The following is a 27,677-nucleotide window of genomic DNA, read 5'->3' on the forward strand; positions in this document are numbered from 1 at the left end:
AACTTCTGGTTGAAAATATATAAAAGGAAACAGAGCCAGCAGAATTCAGTAGAGGTTGATGAGTCCTTTGGTGCAGTACAGGCAGGTTGAAGAAGACAGAGGCTAGATCTAAAAGCTGAGAATAAGCAAAAGATATAGTTGCTGCAGCTGTGTCTGTTATTTGAAGATAGTATTGGTGGTCTACACCATCCAAACCAGGTTGAGGAGTTCTGCAGATGTGTGCCATTTTTGGTGAAGAATGTGCCCGCCAAACTCAGGTGCGGTGTGTGCTGCTAAACGCAAAAACATCAGGCTAGTCCTAAAAAAGTAAAAGCTTAAATTCTTTGTGAGGAAGACAGGAGTTTTGAAGGACTCTGTGACTGATAGTGATGACATATAGGCTGAGTGGATTACCAAGCCTATCCATAAGATCTATGTTAGTTCCATCTCCCATTTAGGGTGCAATGTACTGTTTATAATCTACCACAATTTGTCAGTTAATTCATGTTTAACTTGAGCTGATTCTGGGTTTTAGAATACAGAAGATTGCTTAAGATAGATTTTCATGTTTGCTTTGCTTGACTCTTGTATAGTAAATTTTCTTCTGTTTTAAACTGTGAAATCTTGTTGCTCCATTCTTTCAGTAAATAACAGGTATTTTGTATTTTTTAAACTACTAGTCTTGAGACATAACAATGTTTACATTAATGTTACTGTCAAGATCAAGTCCATTATGGGTTCATATCGAGGACAAAGTTCACATAATCCAAAAAGTATCATATCTAGGATGTTTAAATCACCTATCGAACAAGTATAGCTTCCTACTGTTCTCGTCAATATTATCCTTACATATAATGTAACTGCTTTTCGATCAGCATGAAGAAAATACTGACTAAAACTGATGAGGCTTCCGACTTAGCTTAAGGAAAGATCATGAGTTATTTGAGGCGAGATTTAGGCAGACAGATAGGTCAGTGAAGTAAAGTATATTTGGCTATTCTACATTAGAAATCAAAATATTTCAGAAAATAACTATATTGCAGAAAAACTCTCATGCAGTTTAAATGATTTTAAAGGGTATACTTACATTGCAAAGCTGTCTTCAAAAAAACACCTGTTCCTTAGCAGCCCAGCCCACAGCTGCACTCCAACAATTCCAAATATAAAGAAGACAAAAAAACAAAGAAGAAGGACATTGCCTAACATAGGCAGAGTATCTAGTAGTAAAGTCACTAGTATTCTCATACCTGAAAAACATAGAAATGCAAATGCACCATTAGTGAGCACTTTAATTTTTCTTTCAAATACAAATAACTTTGATGACAAACTCATTTGTATGCCTGTGTTTTGGTAGAAAATGTTTAATTAAACTTTGTTCTATGAAAAGTACCAAAATGTACATATTTCTAAAATGTTCAATCTACTACAATATGCTTGCACTTTAAAAGGGACAATGACATCTTGCACAAAGATTTGGCAATCAACTCAAAAGTGATGAGGAATTTACAGTTGGCAATGTTATCATATGAACATTCATATCTGACCTTTATTTCAGCAATGTCATAGATTCATTTATTTTATTTCAAAGAAGCTAATACTTCTGCTAAAATACAAGAAAAAAAAGAATATCATGCGTGGTCATTAAGTGATGGCATAATAATATGTGCAGACACCTTCCCGCCTACCAATGTCACATCTCACAAGTGTTTACATTTTCAGAATAAAAGTTCAGAAAAGGCTTTAGCATCTGCTGCAGTGTGAACTTAGTGCCAGACATGGAGACATTTCAGTGCAAATTGTTTCAAGAATGCAGCCTACTTGAAGAAATACCTTTATGACAAAACTAATCCCGTAACTCATTAACACTGTCTCATTAAAACTAATGTAAGCCCCCTTAATCTCTGTCGCAATTACTTTTTCAATGTTGCTATGTTCCATCAAACTCACTTCCTTTACTGATTTAATAAATATACTAAAGACCAATCAGGCTCATGCACTCCCTCCTGATCATCCATGTGAATACTTTTCCCATTACAATGGATAAAATTTGAGACTGGTGCTAATATGTGATTTGCACATAGCTGCTTTCAATAGCTCTCCCATTGGTTAGCTACACAAATATGAATTCAACTTTTAGTTTGTGACAGCAACTTATAACCACTGATCAAGGAAGATCTTTTGAGCTTACAGGATGTTATGGTTAGTGGTCCTTATTGAGACAAATAAGAATTTACAGGCCAGACATGGAATTCCCTTAGATTGTGCCAATTTCATGCTTAAATGATCAAATCATCCTTTAAGTTCCAGGTAATGCAAATTACTCAATATTCACCAATCGATGTGATGTGATTTGTGAGAATTGAATCTAAACGATTGAGTAATAAATTAATTAGCTAGATTGGCTTACAAATTAAGGTAATGAACTAAAACCAGGTAATTCTGTTTTCACACACTGTGATACGCAAATAGGACTAACACACTAAATACTCAGCAAATTAGATTTATTCAAAAATCAATTAATTCAGTCTACAGGAATGAATTGCAATGGTTCTATTTTAACCCTGATTTTATTTTGATGTCAAAAAATGATTGACATGGAGCCCTGCAGCTTAAGGAATACCAATCTAGATTTAATAGGGGGACAGGTATTGAAAAAAAACATTGGCATCTTTACATAGCCCTGTCAACTATGCATCAATGAGAAATCACAAAACCACAAACTTACAATGCTACTGCAGTAAAATCTATAGGCTGCAGAGGCAAAGTTTATCCTGTCACAGTCAATTTAACAAGATGAGCACGGTAAAATGCTTGTTTCAAATCTTATTACTGGTATACTTCACCTTGTACTGAACTTCATATTTGACATATACTGAAACCATGTGAATATAAAAATGCCTAAAGAGATATTCCTTACCCCCAAGGCAAAACATCTACAGTATTCAAATTTCACAACTCACCCGCCCACCAGATTGCTATATATTAACAGTTTTAGTTGTAGGTACTAATGCAGGCCATTAGCTGGGGTGTATTTAATTATTTGGACCCCAGTATTACAGATTTTGCTTTGAGAAATTATACAACTGTCAAAAGGAGAACAGTATAACTTTCTCTAATGAACTAAGTAAAAACAGAACTCTCCTCCAATATTTTATTGAGTCAAGTTGAATTTAATCGTTTATTTGAGTCTGTGCAGAGAACATAAACCTCAAGTACCAGCACATTAAATCTGCTACTAATCTGCAAAACAAAAAACCTGGAGTACGAGAAAATTTCTTTTTGTGCAAAAAAATCTTTCAAAGAACATCACAAGAAATGTCTTCGGTATTAAGTAATGTAGATAGCCCTTCAATTGGCTCCATGTTGACCCTGACATAGGGTGCTGAAAGAAAGAGTTTACTTTGGCATTGTTGTGAACAGATTGCATGCTAGATTTTTCACAATAATTTTTATTGCCCATATAAGTATACATGGAGTGAAGGAATCTATACTGTGACAAGTATTGCTCAATGGTATTTATGACATATTTTATGCACCCACATCACTAACAGCTGTTCAGGGTCCTGAGGAAAATGACATTGGACAACTTTAATCTATTTCCCAATGGGATTGAACCATAAGAAACAATGAACTATTGCATTCAGAATTAGGAGCGCTAACTACTTCTTACTTAAATGTTTAGTCCATGATGTCTGACTAACTTATTAATAAATATTTCTGTAGCTATTTAATTGACTCCCAGTGTGTCCCGAATTATTTCTGCTTTATTCCTCCACACACCAGAATGCACTTTTACATTTACTGTTGGTGGAAAACGGCTGTTTGTAAATCTGCCTGTTTTACACTCCACCTGATTTTTGTTTCCATTTCCTACTTGGAGATTAAATGAATACATTAAACTTGTAATTCCAGTATCTGTGGTGGGAAAATGATCCACAGCATTATGTGGAATGCCATGAACGCTTAACTGAAAAGCAAAGGTCATTAAGAGCAGTCAGCAAGGATTTAGAAGTGATTGGTTAGAATTCTATGAGAACCTAACCAAACTGATAGATAAACATGAACAGAGCAAAGGACATCACGCCTCACTAGGTGCCATCAAAATACAGTGCTTCCCCAACAATAAGCATTTAAGGCACTGGATTAATACAAGGGAGAATCCAATGTATTGGTCTTCGTTCAAAAAATAGGTTTAGTTCTATCCATATAAAAGGTAAAACCTTATGTAGTATAAGGTTCCTTCCAAATGTTCCCTCCTCCTTAAAGTACTGACCTACACCATGATACGATTCCACATAGAGAACTAGTATTCTATCCATCATGTGAATAGTAAACCATCAGATTCATCTAATCCCATTTGCTCCTATAGCTTTCCACATGTTTTTTGTGAGAGGTCCAGTCAAAGATAAAAACATGTTTCTAAGATGTCAGGGAAGCATCACAATTCCTGGAGTCAACATGGTAACAAGATTCACTTGTACTTCACCCTTATGTTCTTTTGAATAAGTTTAGAAACCAGAGGAAATAGGGATAATGAACAAAATAATGAGGCAAATTTTCCCATTCCACCCGCCACGGGAATCATAGTGGGCGAGGGGCGGACCATGGAAAGGTCTGTTGACCTCAGGCGGGATTTTCTGATTTTGGGGCGATCGCAGCCGGAAAATCCTGCCTAAGGTTTTTTTCCAGGAGAATGAATGGGTATCCAATATTATGGAATCAAAATTAGCTCATCATTGGTTTACATTGATGCAAATAAATAACTGGATGACTTCTCCAGATTCTTGGAAATGTGGAGTTTTGGTTCTGAGAATCACCATTGAAGCATTGCATTGCAATGGAACTTCAGTTATTAAACTTTTGCTAAAGCACCAGCAATGGTGTGTTCGAGACCATGACTGAGTAAGATGTCACGAGCAATCACAAAAAGAGAGAGGCAGTCCAACTGGTATAACCATTGACATAGGACACAAACTAGAACCAGGGAAAAAGGTCTGGTTCAGAGATCATCAGGCCCAAGATACAGTCATACTCCAAACTCAGCAGCCCCAGTCACATCTTGTCAAAAACCACTTGGCATTTTACAAAGGAATAGAAGGCCCTGATTCCCTAGAGGCTACAAGGAGTTAATCCTTCCAGTATTATCGTGACAAAGCTAACTCAGTCCCTATTGCAAACACTCCCAGAAATGACACTCAAGTCCAAGAACCGGTTGTACTACGGCAACCCCAACTAAGAATACTCAAGACAAGTTCAGTGAGAGTTGTCAAAGCACCTGACAGGCTCAACCTGTGACACTGGGTGTGATTTTGAGCCCTCACTCTTCGTCTGTGGGAATGGCAGCACCTGTTCAAGATCCAGAAAGTACGATACGCGCTGACGAATTTCCGATTCCGTTCTGATCTTCCCGCCCCTCATTGGTGGAGTGATATGAAACACATTGTGGAACCACAGAAAGCTTGTTTTAATATATTAGCATGTCATTAGCGACACTTCTCTGGGACTTCCCCCTTCACCGGACAGTCAGTGGGCACCTGCGTGACATCACACCAGTGCCATTTACAACAGCTCTATAGAAGTGTGAACCTGGCACCTTCACCTCCAAGGAGATTTCAGAGGTGAACGTGCTCAGGCTACCACTACCCTCTGCGGTGTGTACTGCTCAGGGGGCACCGGAGAGGACTTGGGGGGACACGGGTAAGTTCAACTCGGGGCCAGGGGTGGGGATCCCAGAATCATCATTTCGGTGAGAGTGGGTCAGGAGGGGTCGCTTGCAGATCTTACCTTCCCTTCATGTCCGGGCATCCCTTGCTTTAAAGGGGTTGTCAAGCTGGTACACAGGCAGCACTGCCCATGTCCTCCTTTCTGGGTTCCTGTCCATATCACAGCTGAGGGAATGCCCTTCCTTAGTGGGGGCTAGTAAGAGAGTGGAAGGGCTTAGCACTGGGAGCGACTGAGTTACCCGGGTGGGGCTCTGACAGCCGGCTGTAAGGCTAGGGTGGGAGATTCAGGAATGGGCTGTGTCTCCCCACATGCGGCCTGAAGGGCCTTGGATTCAGGAGAGGATGACTACAGTGTCATTGGAACCTATGTTCAGGTAGCATTGTGAGGAAGAAGGGGGGAAGCTCCCTAGCAGTCCAAAACCGATTGTCAGGGGTGCTTGCGTGTAACAGGAGATCTCAATGGGTCATGGAAGGCTGCTCAGCTCTGCACCTCTTGTGACCTGGGAGAAACAGGCTGCCCTCTAGGAATGCACTGGACATGTTAATTTCTGGCTTCGCATGATTTAGCTGGGCCTCACCTGCCACAAGAGGCAGATACTTGGCTGAACAGGCAGCACAGCCTGTCCTTACTAGTAGTTATGCCAATAGATGCTGCGCAGCCAAAGCGCACAGCCATTCAGTGGAGGCCATCTTTGCAAGTAATGGAATGGGGGGACACCCACTGCCTGTGGCCCTTAAACTGAAAGCCACTGAATTTCTATGCAAGTGGATCATTCCAGGGCAGCATGGGTGAACTGTGTGGCATCTCCCAGTCGGCCACATTCAAATGCATCCTTGAGGTTACATATGTCATTTGCGTGGGAGCTCACATGTATACTACCTTGGAATGGGGCCAGGTGAGCCAGAGCCATGGGCTTCGCCACCTTCGCAGGCTTTCCCCAGGTGCACAGTTTGATTGGCTGCACTCACATGGCCCTGCATGTCCCAGGGTGCCACATAAACCACAAGGGATTCCACTCCCTCAATATGCAGCCTATCTGTGATCACACAATGTGCCTCATGCAGATGTGTGCCCATTTATTGGGGAGCGTCCATGACAGTTACATCTTGGGGCACTCTCAGATCCAAGCCACCTTCGAAGGAGAGCAACGGCTGGAGGGATGGCTCCTCGGGGACAAAGGGTACTCCCTCAGGAAGTGGCTGATGATGTCATTGCGAAGGTCACAAACACCAGCGGAGACTCGGTACAATGAGACTCATGCTTCAACGTACATGCTCGTCGAACAGATAATTGGCCTGCTGAAGATACAGTTTAAGTGCCTGGACTGGTTGGGGGGGTGCCCTATAATATAGCCCCCAGAAGATCTCCCACATTATTGCAGTCTGCTGTGCTCTCCACAACTTGGTGCTGCAGAGAGGAGACCACCTGAACTTGGAGGAGATGGAAGAGAGTCTCATCTCCTGGGATGAGGAGGACGATGAGAGTGATCACGCAGAGGAGGAGGTGGAAGAAGCCCGGGGAAAGAACAGAACCCGACAGGGCCGACGCACTAGGGCTGGCCTCGTTGCGTCTCACTTTGGGGACGAGCAGGACTAGGAGCGACTAGCTCTCCCACCATGGCGACTAACATCTCACCAGTGATGCGGTGCCAGAAGTGTGCTCCCATGCTGTTGCCAAGCATCATGGGCAGGGCACTGAAGCTATTGGTTGCACTCTGTGGGAGAATGATGATGACTTGCATTGAGGAAAGAGTGATGTTCCTCTCATCCTCAGCGATATGACTGATTTCTGTCTGCCACAGAGCTTTACTGCGTCCTGCCATTGAATGGGCTTATCATAGGGCTCAGAAATGAAGGATGTGCAGTGTCAGCTGCTACAGGCCCTACCTATGTCAGGAGCCCTGGTGTTCACATCCATCTTACAGTGGAGGTGGGCAGCCTGACAGCTCTTGGTATCTGAATCATGAAAGAACACTGCTCGACATAAGAGAGGTGTGCTTGGATGGAGAGAAATGAGGGGATTCACCCTTTGTGAATGGGAGTTGGGAGATGGGCACTGGGGAGGGGGAAATCCAGCAGCAGCACTTCCTTACTGCCAGTGTGGGAGGTACATAGCACTACCATTCTCACACTCCTCAGGGATGAGATGCCAAGTGAGCATAGTGGTTCTCCCAAGCTTGGTGGCATGAACAGACGGGGTGGAGGCTCTGTGGGTGAACAGAGCCACTTATACAGAGCTCCCCAGTGCTTGCAGTAGTTCAGTCATTGCAGGGCAGGCGAATCAGAGGGGACACGCTACAGTGATACATGTAAGCATAAAAATTATTACCATGGGCATGAGATTCAGCCTGAAAACATGCCGGCGCAGTGGGCGGGAATCACTCTGTTTGTCGTGCCAGAACCAACACTCTGAATTATGAATTTGGATGGATTTGATGGGAATGTAAACAGTTCTGTAAATAGCTTAACAAAATAATTTAGCAATTTTGAGATTATATTTGGGGGCGGGGGGGGGGGGGGGGGAGGAGATATAGCGAAATGGGTTAATGGTTATGTTAGTGATATATCATGATGTTAATGATGTAAGTGTGACATTAAAGGTCAGATGACTAAGGCTCCAGAGAGCGAGATGAGGAACAGTCTGTGTCCCAGAAACCACGTACTTATTGTGAAGTCTGGTGAATGGTGTTATTAAATCATTTTTGGAAAACACTACAAACAATCTCAAGTCACTCACATATTAAATTAAATCTCCACGAAACAATGTGTGCCTCTCTGTATTGACCCTTAAGACCCGGAGTAATTCTTCCCAGTTCATGCTAAATGTGGCACGTCTGTCAAAATCTTCAGGCAGTGAGGTGCAGGCAGATATTTTGCTGAGGGCCTTTAATGATCAGGGGGAAAACAAACTATTACCACAAATGTCCAGTTTGGAATTAAATCCAGTTCTCAAAATTGAAAGGAACGTCTTGCTGTATCACTTTGTAATCTCAAATACCTCAAGAATGTGAATTTGAGTATTTTGAACTACAACCCGAAAAGACAAGGAATATACGATGCTGTCTCTTTAAAGCCAAAACATAACAGAAGCAAACAAAATGTTCTAATTCTCTCTATTTATAAATGATTTATTTTAATAATGTACTGGAATATCTGAAAACCCATGGACAGAAATGGTAACAGTATATTACTCTTATTTGCATTTAAATGATTAATTTCAGCTCCCCCCCCCCCCACCCCCTCCCAAGACTGCCCTCAGTTTGACCTGATGTTTAGACAAGGGAAATATTGATAGACTTGGTCTTATTCAGTTAAAAAAAAAATCATATGTGAGTAACTAAGAAAGAAGAGACTTGAGATCATGCTGTCCAATTGGGTAAGAGTACAAAAACATTCCTGTTTATGATAGAACAAATCATCCTGCTAGACTAGTTAAAGCTAGACTTAGCACATTTTTGTCAAGAAACGCTGATACAATATTGTAACTTCTTCATTTACAATGAGCTGACAACTTTTATGGAGACAGATGATTTGCACTTTTGCAGTGGAGATACTTCAAAGGACAGCAACTCTGCTGCTACAAGGAAAATAGTACTAAAAATTTCAACATACACACTAAATACACAGCCAAAAAATCCCAGTGTTAGTGCTGGCATATGTCAACCCACAGCCACTGCCCCTGATGAATCATAGAATCATACAGTGCAGAAGGAGGCCATTTGGCCCATCGAGTCTGCACAGACCACAATCCTACCCAGACGCTATCCCCAGAACCCCATGTATTTACCCTAGCTAGTCCCCCTGACACTAAGGGCAATTTAGCATGGCCAATCCACCTAACTCACACATCTTTGGAGAGTGGGAGGAAACCGGAGCACCCGTAGGAAACCCACGCAGACACAGGGAGAACGTGCAAACTCCACATAGACAGTGACCCAAGCCAGGGATTGAACACAGGTCCGTAGCGCTGAGAGATAGCAGTGCTAACCACTGTGCCACCATGCCGCCGAAGTTCAAGGTCAGAGAACAGTGCTGAGAAAAATGGTTTTGGCATGTCTCAGACCTTTGCAATGAGCTGTGGGAGTGGGGGCAGGTGCTATCAGGATTCATCCTAAAGAACTGCAGATTCCCCATGGGCTCTTTACAAAAAGGGGCAATTTCAAATCTCCCTTCTTCATAAGACACTCGCTCCTCTGCTCACCCATGCCCATCAACATCCTTGACTCTTTCAGACAGGTGTTCTGAAATTGGCGCAATTTGGGAAAGTAACTTTTAACTGAGATTTGTAGAAACAATCATACAAATCAACTTAAAAGGCCAATGGTGGCGATTGTCCCTTTAAGGGCAACACAACAGAGTAAGGGTCACCTGGCCTGGGTGTGACCAACTGGGGCTCACGAGTGTGGAATCACCCAATGGTGAAAAAGGTTCTTAGTCAGAAACATTTTGGGAGCCCATGTAGTTGCTGCAAAATGCTTATTAATAAGTACCTTTTGTGTTCACTAATGAAGTCTGTAAAAGTGCGTCTTCACACCGATGGATACACAAATGAATCCACTTTGCAACCTTATATATTTCCCAGAAAAAATATTCGACCTAACTGTGACTAATGCTGTGGCTTTGTGATGTGTTATAGTTTTGACACTGGGGAGTTATCGAATTGGCATAGTTCCCAGGATTGCAAAAATCTTTGCAAAAGCTGTTTGACAGCTATCCTGCCAGAATTCAGAATATAATAAAATTTGGAGCAGTGTAGGATAAAGTTAAATCTGCATTTTGATGGTGTTTGGATTCTATAAAAGACAGGACTTTTTTGGATTTAGCATGCTTAAATTCCAAGGGATCCTCTTCCTCCCATATCCCCAAACTCAAGCCATTAAAAAAGGTTACAAAATCTGACCTATCATCTGTTTATTGACTTCACACGCTTGCCCTTCTTCATTCCCCAAGACTAGTCTAGAATTGTATCTCCTCTCGTTAGGTTTGTCACTAATTGGTTGAAAAACTTTTCCTGGACACGCTGCATGAATCTTTCTCCCTCAGTGCCCCTTATATTGTTTGAATCCCAGTTGATATTGGGATAGTTAAAGTCTCCTACTATTATTGCCCTCTTGTTCTTACAGGCAGAAATTTGCCTACATATTTGTTCTTCTATCTCCCTTTCACTATTTGGAGGTCTCTGGTATATTCATAGTAGTGTGACTGCCCCTTTTTTATTTCTAAGCTCAACCCATAAAGCCTCATTTGTTGACCCGTTGGAATATCATCCCTTCTCACAACTGGAATTGATTCTTTAACCAATAGTGCTACTTCCCCTCCTTTTTATCTCCCACTCTATCGTGTTTGAAGACTCTACAACCAGGGATGTTGAGCTGCCAATTTTGCCCCTCCTTTAGCCAGGTTTCCGTTGTAGAATTGACATCCTGCTGCCGTTATCTCATCTACCTTGTTTGTAATACTTCTTGCGTTAAATTATGACAGTTTAACACCATCAATTTCCCTTGCTGGACACTTTTTAAAACTTTGTTTTTCCTGTAATTCTAAGTCTATCACTACATCTTCTACATCACTAGCTAATGTTCAACTTTCATTTTTCTGAGAGCCTCGGGAGCCTCCTATCGGTGCAGACAGACAACGACGATGAAATCCAACATCAATTTCAATGCGCCAGTGTAGTCTTCAGACTCTTGAAGAAAGAGTGTTCGATGACCAAGACCTCAAATCCAGCACTAGCTCATAGTCTACAGAGCAGCTGTGATCCCGCATCAGAAACATGGACACGATACAGCAGACACCTCAAATCCCTGGAGCGATACCACCAATGGTGCCTCTGCAAAATCCCGCTGGCAGGATAGGCATCCCAATGCGAGCATCCTCTGCCAGGCCAATATCCCCAGTATCAAGGCACTGGTCATGCTTGGCAAGCAGCGATGGGCCGGCCACAATGTCTCCACATGCCCGACACAAGATTCCTGAAATAAGTGTTCTACTCCGAGCTCCGCAATGGCAGGCGATCGCTCGGAAGGCAGAGGAAATTCTGCAAGAACACTCTGAAAGCCTCCCTAAATTAATGCAACATCACCATCTACACATGGGAATTGCTTGCCTTAGAACACACAAACTGGAGAAGAAGCATCTGCGAAGGCGCCAATCATCTCGAGTATCAGTGAGTGGAGCACACCAAGGCCAAGCAGCGCAGAGAGTGCAGATTTCACCCACCCGCCCGCCCACCTCATCAAACACAACCTGCTAGACCTGTGGCAGAGTCAGGATTGGACTATTCAGCCACTCTCTGGAGTGGAAGCAAGCCATCCTCAACCCTGAGGGGCTGCCAAAGGAGAAGAAGAATCCACTCTCAATCCACTCGTTGCTCTTAATTTTTTAAGGTATATTACAGATAAAGTTGAAACAATCTCATCTGGCAATGAAATCAAACGAGCCACACATGACACTTCACAAACCAATGTGTCCCTTTAAGTTTCAGAATGTTTAATTTCCTCATATTAAAACATTGATTTCTGAAAATTTGCAAGGAAATGGGATTATAATTCCTAAAACTGGTTACTTTAGAACAGCTTTGCAGCAAATGGTTCAGGCACCAGAAAAGTCAATTACTTAAAGATATTTGTAGAACACTTGAGTTAGGTTTCTACCCACTCTGGAATGATTAAAATTGCACCTGATATCAACGATTAAGAGAGAAACAGGAACTGCTGACATATTTTTCATCAATAAGCCAAATTTTACTTACAGATTTTTTAGTTTATGTTCTGATGTCAGGTTAAGCTGTTTGGGTGGGATTTTCCAGTTTTTCAGCAGAGTGGCACAACGTGTCGGAAAAACGGCTTGGAAGCTGCCAGGTCCAATGGCGGATTTCTTCGTCGTATTATAAAATCATAGAATCCCCACAGTGCAGAAGAAGGCCATTCAGCCCATCCCACCCAGGCCCTATTCCCATAACCCCATGCATTTACCCTAGCTACTTCCTTGACACCAAGGGGCAATTTTTAGCATGGCCAACCCACCTAACCCACACATCTTTGGACTGTGGGAGGAAACCGGAGCACCCGTAGGAAACCCACGCCGGCACGTGGAGAATGTGCAAACTTCACACAGACAGTAACCCAAGCCGGGAATTGAACCCGGGTCCCTGGCGCAGTGAGGCAGCAGTGCTAACCACTGTGCCACCCAAAGTATTATTCGGGTGACAGTCGAAAAAAAATTGAAAGGATGGTTCCCATAATGCAATGTTGGTGAGGTGTGCTCTGACTGTGCCCACACTGCCAGCAACTTAGATTGTGGCACCTATATAAAAGATTAAAAATAACCCCCCACCCCACCCAAGGCAACATGTCCCGCCTCAGCATTGCTCCTGGCACTGCCTGGGCAATGTCCCCATGACCCTCTCCCCCCGAGTGATGCACTCATCTGGGGGTTCTGCTTGTCAGGTGTGCACCTTGGGAGGCCTTTAATGTTGGCGATCCTACCCAATGAAAACGGGATCGGAAACACCCCACACCTTTAATTTTGTGTTGTTCACTTATTCTTCCATATTTAAATTATTGTTTGGAGGCTTATGGAAACACATCTAGAACTAATATTAATCCTATCTATACGTTACAGAAAAAATCCATATGAAAAGTACACGAACTTTCAAGGACATACCAACAAATTATTTATAAATGTACAGGCATTTATAGGAAGTTAATTGAACTGAAATTGCAATTATTATTTATAAAGCAAAAGATGAATTATTACCTGAAAATGTGCAAACAAATGTGTACTATAAGGAATGATGATTATGAATTAAAAGGAAAAACAACTTTTAAAAAACACTGGCCGGAATTTTCTGGCCGTTTGAATTGGCAGGATCTTCTGGTCCTGCCCACACCACCTCCCTGCTGCGGGTCTCCCGGCAACGAGGAATACATTTAATGGGAAATCCTGTTGCCTGAAAATTTGCAAAGAATGTGGAAGCTGCCAGCCCCAATGGTGGATTTCTCTGCCATGTTATTCGGGTGATAGTCTAAGGAAGTTGAAAGACTGATTCCCATGATGTAATGCTGGTGATGCGGGCTCTGACAGTGCCATTAGGGCTGGCAGCTTCTAGAAGACCCTGCTGCCGGCCACCTCTGCCGCTGAGAAAGACACGGCAGATTGTGCAGAAAACCCCACCCTTTATATTTGCACCACTTTAAAGTCTTTGGCCAGAATGTTACGGCTGTTCACACCGGCGGAATTTTCCCATTCCGCTGCACTGAATGGAGATTTGGCTGGGTGCCAAATTCTCCCACTTTGCTGCAGCGGGAGTGTGGCATGAACAGCTAGTAAGATCGCGTCCTATATATATTTTGGATTGTGGGGTGAATCTTTGAAATGCTTTGGATGAATACTTGAAAAGATGTAGAGATATTTATTTATAGGTTTAAAAAAGGTATAAAGGATCAAATTTTTAATTTCTATAAAGTGAAGGAATAAGATGGCTGTATTGTGATTATATGTTTTATGGAGGCATTGTTAGCATAATAGGAACACAAAAAAGAGAAAAGTATGTGACTGGGGACTGGAAAATTATTAAGTACCTGAACTCTATTTGTGATAAGGGGTAGAAATTTCTAGGTTTTACTTCCTCCTACTACTTTTCGATCATGTATGTGCTGTATATTATTTGGTATTTATTTTATTTATGTGCTGTGTAAGTAGTAGTTTATTATTTTGGCATGTTCAATGTTAGTGGGGTTCATAAAACCCTGGGATTTTAAAAACTAATAAGATTACTAAACAGGGGAAATTAACTTAGTATACGGACCACAATGTGCCTTATACTTATTTTATACAAAGATATTACTTGCATAGACACTCACGTAACTACTGCCATGGAAATTTAAATATATATTTTAGATTTAAACAAATATTTTTGAATGTATTGTGCACCTTGGCCAAAATGTAAACTGCGCTGGAACATAATAGGAGGAGTAAACTAGACAGACCACATTCTTTGGGAACAATAAGCCACATGTTATGTTATCAGAAAAGTCATGGCGAGTCCAAATTCTCATACTCTAAAAAATGCACAGAAGTATTCACAAAGCATATAAAATATTCAGTTCTTACTGATAATAAGGCAGAATGAGACGGTGGGAACGTCGCCTTTTCAACCCTGTGGCTTATGGTGGGAAAGCGCATTGAACCTTACGGAGTTACGTCAGTGAGGTTGCCTAGTAACAGTGGGTAGGCAGTAACAGTGGGTAGGAACTTCCGGGTCCTCTAGACCAATGAACTCCTAATTCTGCTGGAAGGTAGGATGCAACTGGCCAAGGTGTACAAATGCGATTGGAGCATCCAGTTAGGATGACAGGGTAGGCGGGAGAACTGATTTCTCGAAAATGTATAACCGTTTTGCCATTGCATGGTAAACTTCAGAAAGGAGTTGGCGTGTCCGGCTGCCTTTCTCTCAGGATGTGTTAGTCAATAAATATGTCTTTAACCAGCATACTGTCTTTCACGAGTCTTTGTGTAAAGCTGGGTTCAGCTCAATACTTATCACCTGAGAGCAAAACCCTGTTCCATTCACAATAAGTAAATTGAAACAAATTCAATAATGATGAACTGTATCGGTTATGTTAGTTCTCAATTCTCTGAAATTTGTTGAATCTGAATTTACTGACTGCTAAATTCAAAAGGTGTATTAATGTTTGCTTTCAACACTTAACTGGTCAGTATACATAAGGTACATTTGCAGAAGTCTCACCTTGGCCTAGCTCCTATTTGGTTGGTTAGCTGTACTGGCGTTTACAATTGAACACCCCAGTTACCTTCGAAACTCCAAGCACACTTTCAGATATGTGTTTTCACTGAAACATTACTTAGCTGTTTCAATTGTGCAAACATTATAAAAATATGCAGCTTGTGAAAGCTGACACTGTCAAATTTCTGTATGTTTAGTTTATTTCTTTGTCCTCCATTGTTTTGTTAAATGTGTAAGTTACTCATGCGCACATGTTAATGTAATTATAGAAGCAATTTTAATTATCATAATAAATGTTCCAAGGGATGGCATAATTACCAGTGTATCCAGGAACAAAGGAAGTCATGAACAATTTCCTCTATCTATAGTAACTACATTTAGCAAGATCTAACCAAACAGATAGCAGCAGAAACATTATGACTTTGCACCATTTTCAGTTTATTCTGATTTGCTTCCTAAAATAACTTCAACTTCAAACACAACGGCTGGGATTCGCGCAAAAAAATTCAAGTCCCCAATTCACGTGAAAGCTGATTTTTTTTTTTCAGATTGAATCTCTGACACTCTGTGCACCAGAGTGCCCTACCGTAATTCACTCTGGAAATCAGGGGCCAGGGCCTATTCCCACTGGAGAGACCAGCGCCATAACGTTGAGCAGGCCACTGCGCATGTGCTGATCTGTCAGTGCAGAGATCGCCCTGCAATGTCGGCCTCCTGATCACTGGCCAGCCCCATAATCCCCCATCGCTGCCCTTCTGAGCCCCCATTCCCCAATTGCTGGTCCCCGGACCTCCCCAGACCCCACTCCTATGTCTCCACTCCCTGGCCAGCCCCGATCTCCCCCCCCACCTGGCTAGCCCCGATCTTCCAATCCCGCCCCAACCCCCTTCACCCTCGACAGTCCCAACTCCCCGCGCCCCACAACAGTCCCGACCCCCCCCAACAGACTCGACACCCCCAACCCGTTCAACAGCCCTGATCCCCGATAGTACCGACACTCCCTTCTCTACTGGATGACCAGCCCCAATCGTCATTCCCCCCCTCCCTCTGCTACTGATCCTGAATATGGTATTACTGATGGTATTTGCTACCAAATAAACCTGTTGGACTTTAACCTGGTGTTGTGAGACTTCTTACTGTACTGATCCTGAATGCAGAGTGGCAGCGAAACTCTCCACCCCACCGATCGCTCCCCCCAAAATGCCCTGCCCCATTTGGCCCCACCCCCTTGGCACTGTCTGGTGGGCAGTGTCAAGATGCCCCTTGGGCAGAGCCAGTTTATCCCTTGGGCAGTGCCAGGGGGCCAGGCTGGCACTGCCCAAGGGGCACCCCCTCCTTTACCCACGACCTCCTGGCCTCAATGGCCTCTCTTCATTCCAGCGAGGTTGACTGCCTGTTCTCCATTAGTGGGGAGCAGTTGTAAACCCTGCTGGAGTGAACCACCTCCGATGACGGGGGGAGGATGCTAACAGGTCAGAAACTTCAGTCCCAGGCCCATTAATCAAATGGAAATCCCGATTAGCATATTGAAATTAGCTCCGTGCCAATTTCCAGTTTGAGCTGATTACTCTTGGGCTGGGAGACGCGCGGTGGCCGTGGCGTCCATCTGGAAGCCGTGAAACGGCCTCTGTTAATGTATCCCAGCCCGCTGAGCTGCTAGAATAGCACAGTGGGCTGGGAGTATTGCCCCCTACGATTCTTAGCATCTGTTTAAGTTACAATAATGAAAACTTATGCATGTGTGGGACTTTTACAATGCAGTGGTGCATGGCAACATACCTTCAACGTGCAAAACAAAGTAGCAATAGGACAGAGATCTTTCCCGTATTATAAGTGTTTTGAGAAAGTGAAGAGTGGCAGCAGAACCTCCTCACAACTCATCAATGGAGTCACATTAGCCTGTATCGTCAGAAGTCTGTCGCCATTGAATAGCTAGAATTACACACTTGCCCAGTACTTTTCCCATTTGTACCATAAGGACGATATTATTAAACTTTCTTTTCTTGACTTACTATGCCACTCTTCAGTTTCTCATAACACTTATAATATGGGGAAAATCTCTGTCCTGTCGCTGCTTTACTTTGCATGGTGCTTGATAGGTACTGTGGTTCTCAAGTACTCATGCATTAATAAAGATGCTTTGACTTCAAAATAATTCTTGGAACAACAAAAAGCTCTTCTGTGACATTCTTTACATGCAAGAAGGTGTCTAAAATCACCTTCCAACCAGGAAGACAGAGGGACAGAATGGCACAGTCAGAATTCTGGTTGCAGACTCCTTGTCCAACGGGGAATAACACAGAGCATGGTGACCTCACATTGTTGGGGAAAGAAACAGCATTAATTATTTTTAAAATGCTAAGTTTATTCCCTTTATCTTTAGAGCTATCAGGAAAGGTTACGGGCTGGTTTTTATTCAGCCCGTCATGATGGGAACCATGGTAGCCAGGCCCATTTAAACTCGGGAGAGGCCCTGCATCATCTCCAGGTGACAGTAAAACCTCCCTCTTTCCAAGCAAATGGGAGGGCATAAGGTTCTGACGTGGGATTCGTGTCCACCAGCAGCGCAATGTCAATTAGACTCATTAATGAGCCACTGGCAGCCATCATTCCTGAGCCCGACACAATTCAGTTGTGGCTAAGGGATTAAATGGGATCACGTGGCATTCTGTGCTTCCCGGTAAATGCTGTCAGGTTTGCCAGGGCCTCCCAGGAGGTCCCTCATTATCAGGCACTCTCTGGCTGATCATAGGACTCAGCCTTGTGGAGAGGTGGAGTTGAAAGCCAACTCCTGACCTTGACCTTGACCCACCTCCCTGTGCCCCTCACCTGCAACTCACAGCCGCAATTCCCATCCCACCTTCACTCACTCACTCACTCACCTTCGACCTGGGGACCCTCGGCAATCCCAGCCCTCTGGTGAGTGTATTACTGGCAGCTGCCACCAGTCCCAGTAGCGCTAATGATAACAAAGAGCTGTTGCCATCTGATTGCTCAGCAGCTCTTGGTGGAAGGGATTTCCACTGCTGGGAGTCCTTAATCCTGGCAGGGAGGGGTGGCAAACAGCAGATAATTAACTGCTTGATGGACACTTAATACCATCGGGCCTCCCTCCTTGAGCTAACAGGGATTCCCTGCCTGTTCCCCAACCAGAGTGCGATCCCCATCAAGCTGGCTAAATCCAGCTCCATGTCTTAGTCCAAGTGTAGCCTGCAAACATACATGTAACTAACTGACTGAAATCCAACTGTAAAATGCAGAAAAAATGCAGAAACCTGCTTGTGTCCTCTGTGCGAACAATTAAGTATGAGTGTGGGATTTATTTTTTTAAATCAACACTGTTAGTTAAGAAAAGAAAAACAAAATATCCTGAAACTTTTACAAAACAGGTGAGGGCCACAAAACCTTCCAGCAAACCCCTGCATAGTTGCAGCAGAAGTCTGGTCGAAGGTTCCCAAATTAGTACAAAACCTGTTTGCAGCAGATCTTGAACTTTCACTTTTTTTTATACAGCCTTGATAGGGTGACCTGCTATAATGCTGCAAACTGGGTGTTCTGCATGTCCCAGGCCCCACTATCTTCAGCTTCTTCATCAATGACCTTTCCTCTACCATAAGGTCAGAAATGGGGATATTCACTAATGATTGCACAGTATTCTGCTCCATTCACAATGTCTCAGATAATGAAGCAGTCCATGACCATATGCAGCAAGACTTGGACAACATTCAGGCTTGCGCTGAGAAATGGCAAGTCACATTCATGTCCCACAAGTGGAAGGCAATGACCATCTCCAACAAAAGAGAAACCATCTCCTCTCGACTTTAAACAAGGTTACCATTGTCATTGACTATAAACTTAATTGGACCAGTCATATAAACACTCTAGTTACAAGAGCAAGTCAGAGATTGGAAGCTCTTGTGGAAGTAACTCAGCTTTGGAATCTCCAAGTTCTTTCCACCAGCAGTCAAGAGTGTAAAGGAACGATCTTCACTTGCTTGGATGGATGCAGTTCCAAAAACACTATCTGGGACAAAATAGCCCATTTCAACACCCAACTCACCACCTTAAACATTCTTCCCTCCTGTTCGGAATCGGTTCACAGACCTTCCAATTAAGTCCAACTTGATGTCAATTATTCAATAGAAGTCACTGATACATAAAGGGGCCACGGGTGGCACATTTGTTGGTGGAGAATTGTGTGTGAAGTTGGAGCAAAGAAATAAAGGTATTTTATGAAGAATCAGAACTCGTGTGTCCTTTACTCACAGCAACTGAGAGACTCAAACACCTCCACACTGCACCATGGCTGCACTGTGTACCATCTACAAGATGCACTGCAGCAACTCCCTCAGACATTTTCTAGGTTATTGTTTCTTCATCATCACTGTGGCAAAATCTTGGAACTCCCTACCTAACAACACTATGGGTGTACCAAATTCAAAAGGACATTTAGTGGTTGAAAAAAGGTGGCTCACCACCACCTTCTCGAGGGTAATTAGGGATGGGCAATAAATCCTAATGGTACCAATATCCCACCAATGAATTTTTAAAAAAACTTTGATCGGATTTGAACCAATCAGTGGTCGCTTAATTCCATCATTTACACCAGGATTGAAGGCCCACAAAATTCCAGACCCAAAAATATTCTTTATTTAATGAGCAGAAGAAAATCTAGTCTTGAGACTTAGCAGTGATTTCCAAGCTGTACGTGAACAAAACGTTGTAATAATCAAGGGAGAATCACTTACCGTCAGCAGTGCTAAAGTCAATACAGAAGTCAGACAGAAAAGATATACATGAATTTTGAAAATAAAGGGAAATCAATGACTTACTAGGAACTCTATTAATGGCTCTTAATGGCCTGAGAACCCGAACAGTTCGGATTGCTGAGAGACTTGCATTGTGCCCATCCAGTGAATATTCCAGCATCCTGCAATCAAAGATACATATATAATTCATCTATATATGTTCATCATTCAAACCATGTGGTATGTTAACTTATTCAAAACCATTTTGTGAAAATATTCCTTTTCTTTGAAAATGCTCCTCTGAAGGTACGCATGCCCACTAAATGGCTCAAGACAGATGCTTATCCATTTAACAGGGATAATTTTCTGGCTTTGAGCTCCCTGGCAGTGTTTTGCTTGCCAAAATCCAATGTAATTGTCAAAGCATATGCATTTGCTTTTAGCGTGTACCGATGTTGCCTTAATTGGAGTATTAGTTATTGTTGGTTTATAAACATTGCTCAGTAAAATTATTTTACCAATTATGGCAATTGATGTAAACAAACAGGAATAAACTGATTCTCATCTGAACTGTTGTCAAAATCACTTTTCAATGCAATAAGGCAGTTAGTTTCTACAGCAGATGTGAAACACAGGTAAACAGGTCATTGTAACCTGTGGCAGTTAAAACAAAGCAGAGAAAGAAAAACTGAACCACCCAAGTGTGGGAACCAGCATGATTCTGAGCAAAACAGAACTGAAAGGTAAGTGGTGAAACGTTTTACAGTCTGTTGATAATGACTTTCATTAAACTCACGGTTGTCTGCAGCAGTGTACATAGAAAGGATCCAAGCTGGCTAATGCTATCCTTGTATAAAATGTTGGACTGTCTTCTTTGTTTAATCTCTGTAGATAAAATGATTGGGCTGGATTCCCCGGCCTCGTGAGACAGCCCACGGTAATCCTGATGTCCCGCAGAATGGGGCGTCAGCCAAAAATCGAGATTCCCAACGGGCATCAAGGAAATTGGGATTTACCTGCTGCCAGTTGATAATTATGCAAACCGGGTTTGACAGCCCATTCACCAGACCCCCGCCATGCAGCTGGCTTCCCAGCGGAAATGGCACCGGGAGGGCTTTATTGTAGCTAATCACAAGTGGGGACATGGCGTGCCGGACCCCGCGAGTCCACGGGAGCACCACCAACCATTCAGAAAATAGGGGCGTCCTCCCCCCACCACTCAAATCACATGTCACCCCACCCCCCACCTCACACAGGCATGGGGGTGACTTGACCCCCCCCCCCCCCTCCATCCCCTCAGCCCCCTCCCACCTTCAGACCTCCACTCAGGCCTTTCCCCCCCAGGTCCCATCTCAGACGTCCACGCCCCCTCCTCCCACAGACCCCCAATCTGTCCCCTCTCCCCCTCAGATCCCCAACTAAGGCTCTTTCCCCTCAGATCTACCCAGGCCACCTTCTTGCCCCCCTCAGACCACACCACATGTCCCCTCCCCCCTCAAGCCTCCCAATTCAGCCCACATGCTGCTTGGCACCCCAACACTGACACCTTTAGGAGGGTCAAGGAGGTAGATATAGCAGCCATTTCCCCTCTGCCCCAAGGGTCCTGGGGTTTCCCTCATCACTCTCCCCTGGGATGGGGGTGTCGTGGCTGGACTGCCCCTTCTAGCCCTGGCAGACCTGAAGACCCCCCAGACCCCCCCCCCAGCCCACCGGCATGGTGATTTCAGGCAACCTTGTGATCAACATCTGCAATCCTGCCTGTCAGCTGTGAAAATTATGAAGGGGCCAGGTCATTTTAATCTCCATGCCCTCTGGTCACCTGGCAGCCATTTAAATTACTGCATCACTCTATTCTGCATCAGGGATTTCCCTTTCTCTGGGTCAGAAGCTGCAGGTGTGAGCACACCACTTTGAAGTCCTCTGAAGGAGAGGAAGTATCAATTTCACCAGGGTGGGTGTTCCATTCTGCACAACTGTGCACTCAGCCCCAATGCATTCACACAGCCTCGATTTGAAGTCTTTTAGGTATCTTAGCAAGCTGAAACCTTTGAAACCCTCTCTAGTGCATTGGAACCCTTTGATCTCGAACACGTTCAATGTGCAATGCTTTGAAATGAGCGTCCATTGACAGCTTAATGGATTTCTACTCATGCTCCAGTCTGCTATGTTTATTTTCATTCCCTTCACACTTGAATGTAACTCAAGTACCTCAATTGATCCTACCTGCAATATTTACAAAGATTCTAAGCCTGATTGACAGTTGTTGGTTCTTCAAGAGGAATAAATGGTTTAAGTTAAGATGCTAGGCCAGGATTTTGGTGCCGGGGGCAGTGTACTACTGACAATGTTAAGGTGCGTGGCCTGAAGGGGGGCCTGAGTGGGGGTCAGAGGAGGAAGGGGGCCTGTGGTGGTCTGAGGAGGAAGAGGGTGCTGAGTGGAGGTTCTGAAGGGGAAGGACAGCCTGAGTGAAGGGTTAGGTCACCTTCATGCCTGCGTGGTGTGGGGTGGGATGGTTACCTGTTATTTGTGGGTGAGGGGGGTGATGCCCCTCTTTAGCGATGGGTTGGTGGTGCTCCTCTGGTCAGTGGGGATGGGTCACCATTTTACCTTCTGGGAAGAGTGGGGGCCTGTCTCTGACTGCAGAGATTGGAGTGCCCTTTAAAAACAGTGCCCCAATCTCAGAACAGTGGGGCTGGCCAGTGGGCTCCCTGAGAAGATCTCATTAGCATTTTGTGGGTGGGTGAATCCCAGCTGACAGACACAGCCAATGTGAATGGGAAACACTCCAGTTTTCCCTCCGGCATGTGCACTTAACCTGAAAATGGGAGAATTCCGTCCATTATGTTTATTTGCAATAAGAGACTACTCCTAGTCCCATTTCCTATTTCCCATGTTCTTATGTTCCTATGTCTGCAACAAATGCTGAAGAAAAGCATTCCCCATGTACTACAGTAGTCAAGCATTGCTCAGAAAGTTCCTCTGAGGAAATCAAGTTTTTAAAAACTTAATTTAAGTAGTTTATTCTAAAAACCTTTTTTGAGGACAAGTATCAAACAAAAGTGGCCTGCGACTTAAATTCTCAAAGATTCTCAGCCTATCTGATACACTTGACTGCCTCAAGTTGGTGTGAAAACAGTGGCTTTTGGCTGACATCCAAACATGTTTTAATTGGTTCCAGCAGTTCCCAGATGCACCCAACAGTGATCTGATCAGAAGTTGTCAATATGAACTAATCACACTGACAGCAGCAAGAGTTTCTTGTGAAATACTGAGAAGATGACAAGTTGCAACGCTGATGTTTGGCAAGGATATGGAGGACAAATCAATGCAGTGGGAACTGGTAATCTGTAATTGTGAAAGTTGTAAAGAGGTCAAGGTTTCTGCAGGGGCAAAATGCAACTGCAGGGTTGAAGGTTCTGGTTTACGTGGGATGCTATGGTAAATGAGGCAAGACCACAACAAGAGGAATAACTCATTAAAATACACCTAAATTACATCACATTGGTGGCAGAGAATTGAGACAATCTGCACCATCACAAAGGCTGATTCCTTGCCTTTCATGAAGAAATGGTATTTCAAGAGGGCTACCCCAATTTTTGACCCAATTCCCACACAGATGGGTTAAATTCAAAGTAACCAGATTCAAAGTAAAATTGGACAATGAGTAAGGAATTGACGAAAGAATAGGGATGGGATTTTTCGGTCATGCCTGCTCCAAGACTGGAAATTCCCGGCCGAGACCAATGGGCCTTTAAATGGTTCATCAAATTTTCCATTCCACCCATGATGATTCCCATAGCGTGCAGGACCAAAATATTTACCCCTACCTCTGAGTAGTCCACGGGTAGCATTGAAATGGTTTAACAATAAGTCAAAAGAAATTTGGACAATTTAACCTAAATTTGTTATTCAACCTGCCAAAGCAAATAGAATGCCAACCTCTGGGAGAAGAAAGCTTATAGATTTATATAAAATAGCATTATGGTTTATAAAAGAAAGGACCAATTTTCATCTCCAGATATAATTTTCCAGTTGGTTTACATTGTTTTAACACCTATCCATGTTAAATCTCAAGTACCAATAGCATTCAATTTTTGGAACTCGTTTTCATAGTTACTCATAAGTTCAGATACAAACTTTGAGGGTTATAGGGATATAACATTTTGTCAAAACATGGAGCATCAAGATGAAGGCCAGGATGAAGGAAGAAGGACCCCCAAGTGCAGGGACAATCTGCAGACAAGTGTAGCCCAGCGTCTAGACTATCACCCCCCACACTCGCCCTCCCATATTTTAATGGATATTTAATTGAGGTGGTGTTGCATGAGACACCTGTAGAGATGATTTTCCTCTGTGCCATTCCACAGGTCAGTACTGCATGTCTATGGAAAGTACTGACAAGTCTGAGATCAGTTTTGGCCATTACTCTCCTTGCATATGTGCAGGATCTAGACTGCATGGTTGCTGGAAGGATCCTTGCAACAGATGGCAAAACTCAACATTTGCCCTTCTTATTGATCCAGACCCTGAGAAGTTAGGGTATCATGATCATTCTTAGATAGGCTTGCAGAGGAGCACAGATATGGTGGATGACATCTTGGTAAGTAGAACCAAACAGGCAATCTTGGCTCCTGGTCAGTCTGGCAAGCCTACTTTTGGTAGTCATGATGTGGAGATGCCGGCGTTGGACTGGGGTAAACTGGTGTGGCCTTTGCTACCAAATAAACCTGTTGGACTTTAACCTGGTGTTGTTAAACTTCTTACTAAGCCTACTTTTATGCAGTATCACACAAATCGTGGCATGCAGATTTAACAGTGCCTTTGAATGATCATCCACCACAGAGATTAGTCAAGTATTCATGCTGTATTGTGATGCCACCAATGTCCGTGGACACAGGTACTTTGGCAAGGGAAGCCTGCAATAATATCTGCCAAGTCACAAATGAAACCAATTCTTCTAGCTATTGTAAGGAAGGTCTGGGCAGGGGGGCATTCATCAATTCTTGAGCAGCCTGAAAAGCCTGGCAACCTCCCAAAACTCTTTCTCCCCCTTTGAACGTATCAGCTGAAGGGAGCTGGATTGGCAAACTCACCCTTACAATAAATCGAAATTTGATTAAAAGGACATACCACATATGATAGTCTAAATGCTAAATGAAAATAAATGGGCTTTTAAGAGACCTCACTGACTTACATTTAACATTTCTGGAGCTTTTGCAGGCCTCTGTCAAGTTTCCATGAACATATCAAATATTGACATAAAAAACTACTAACCCTGCCATTACAATGAAGAAATCCAGACGATTCCATGTATCTCCTAGGTAACACTTCTGCCCAAATATTCCAAGAGCCACCATCTTTGTGACCATTTCCACAGCAAAGAATGCAAAAATAAAGTCATCAAATGCCTGATGGTTTAAAAAAAGTCAAGAGATTTAAAACATTTTAAATCAAGACATGTGATTTACCCACCTTGTAATATGCACATAAAAAAATCATTGTCCTTAGACAGAAATGTTGCAAAATATAAAACTGTAGTCACTTTTACATCCATAAAGTTGCCTCAAACTTTATTCTGTCTTTTGCATTTGAGAAATATGCAAGTATTAAATTGGGCCATAACGTACAAATAATGCCAGAAAGCAATGGCCCGATAGAATTATAAAACTTCAAATCACATTTACCTGCTCTTGAAAACTATGCTAAAACCTCCGAAGGCCAGAGCTGCTTGGGGCCTGCATTGAAAGAATTCCTGCAAATCCCAGCGTGGCCCAGCAGTGTCGCATTCAAGGAGGCCACACACACCCTTATTTACAGCACTAGTTGTTGTAAAGCAGGCAAGTTTAAAGTGCCCAGAGAAATTGACAGGCTAGGGAGAAGGCAAGTGTCCTAGGTAGGCAAATGTGATTTGGGTGGTCGGGAGGGTGTGGGGTCAGGAGTGAGGGTTGGTAAGTTTGGGATTCAGAGGTCAGGCAGTGGCGTTCAGAGGTCAGGAGTAGGAGCTCAGGAGTCAGAGAAATGGGTTTAGAACTTAGGGTTGCGGGGAGGACAGTCAGAGGTTGGTGTTGGAATAAAAGCAAATTACTGCGGATGCTGGAATTTGAAACCAAAAGAGAAAATGCTAGAAAATCTCAGCAGGTCTGGCAGCATCTGTAAGGAGAGAAAAGAGCTGACGTTTTGAATCCAGATGACCCCTTGTCAAAGTAGGAAGTTGGGAGGTCAGGTGGATGGGTGGTCCAGCTGGGTCAGATGGGTCATGCCGGGTTAAAGGGTCAGGTTGGGTTTGGGTCCAGTCAGGTTAGAGGGGTCGGATCTGGTTGGTCAAGGGTTCGGGTCGGATCGGGGTAAGTGTTGGGGCCATGGGTGCAGGGTGGGAGGATCCCATGTGATTGGGGGTTCAGGGGTGGGGAAATCCATAGTGGGAGGTGGTTAGTTGGAGATGGCAGAGTGTACTGGGAAATCAGGATGTGGGAGGAGTCCTATTTGCGGATTGGTCTGGGTATTCAAAATAGTCACACAGAAGTTACAAGAGCTTTTACTTCTTCTAACTTTTTCTAAGTATCCATTAACATCCCCCTGGTGGAACCATCCAAAGTTAACAATTTAAATCACTTTTTTGGATGGATCCCAGCACAGTGTAGATGTCCAGGAATGTTAGCACTTCTGGGCAATTGCTGTGCAAATGCTTACCTGGGAAGTTCCAAGAAGAATTCCCCAGCGCATCTTTGGGGCAACCCCCCAAATCCAGTGCTGGGGAGAAAGTTGCGGCCCGTTTTAATTTGTGGCAGGATATATTGTTAATATTTTGTGCATTTAATTTTACAACGAATTCAAGACATCTTACCTGAAGTATCGTACACCTTTCAGACTTACATTCCACATCTTCACATGGCTGAAACATTCCCAACGTAACACAGTTCAAAAGGATTACCAACATGCTGACATGTTCGAACCATGTAAATCATTGAATTAAGGACAACAGTGAGCAAAATACAAAGAACACGTGGGAAAAATGTTCAAAAATTCACAGAAAACAAATCCGAGGTAGAGGTTATGAATTTATGTTCCAACAAAGCACTAATCTAACAAATGGAGACCAGGGAAACACAACTAAGTTGAGGAAGGGAATGTTCATAGAATCATAGAATGACTCAAGCATAGGCAGAGGAAATTTGACCTGTCATATCCATGATGGCTCTCTGCAAGAGCATTTCACCTATCACTCCCCAGCCTTTACCATGCAGCCTTCAAATTTTTTCTTTCAGATAATGATCCAATTCCCTTGTGAATGTCATGATTGAAACTGCCTCCACCACACTCTCAGGCAGTGCATTCCAAATCCTAACCATTCACTGCCAGTACTCCTTTTGTTAATTACCTTAAATCTGTGCCCTCTGGTCATAGAGTCATAGTCAAAGAACAAAGAACAATACAGCACAGGAACAGGCCCTTCGGCCCTCCAAGCCTGCGCCGCTCATG

At 43.3% G+C, this 27,677-nt stretch overlaps 1 protein-coding gene across 1 annotated transcript in view; it reads right to left on the reverse strand.

Annotated features, from left to right (window-relative positions):
• The window catches only part of cacna1ha (calcium channel, voltage-dependent, T type, alpha 1H subunit a), a 493,154-nt gene that overhangs the window by 222,972 nt on the left and 242,505 nt on the right, over nucleotides 1-27,677 (reverse strand). Inside the window, exons 2-5 of the mRNA XM_078239890.1 lie at nucleotides 27,043-27,154; nucleotides 25,473-25,606; nucleotides 20,283-20,380; nucleotides 1,067-1,226 (exon numbers count right to left, since the gene is read on the reverse strand). Of these exons, the coding sequence (XP_078096016.1) occupies nucleotides 1,067-1,226; nucleotides 20,283-20,380; nucleotides 25,473-25,606; nucleotides 27,043-27,154 (504 nt within the window). The remainder of the gene's footprint in view (nucleotides 1-1,066; nucleotides 1,227-20,282; nucleotides 20,381-25,472; nucleotides 25,607-27,042; nucleotides 27,155-27,677) is intronic.

Source organism: Mustelus asterias, chromosome 23 (assembly GCF_964213995.1).
Source record: "Mustelus asterias chromosome 23, sMusAst1.hap1.1, whole genome shotgun sequence".
NCBI classification, from domain to species: domain Eukaryota; kingdom Metazoa; phylum Chordata; class Chondrichthyes; order Carcharhiniformes; family Triakidae; genus Mustelus; species Mustelus asterias.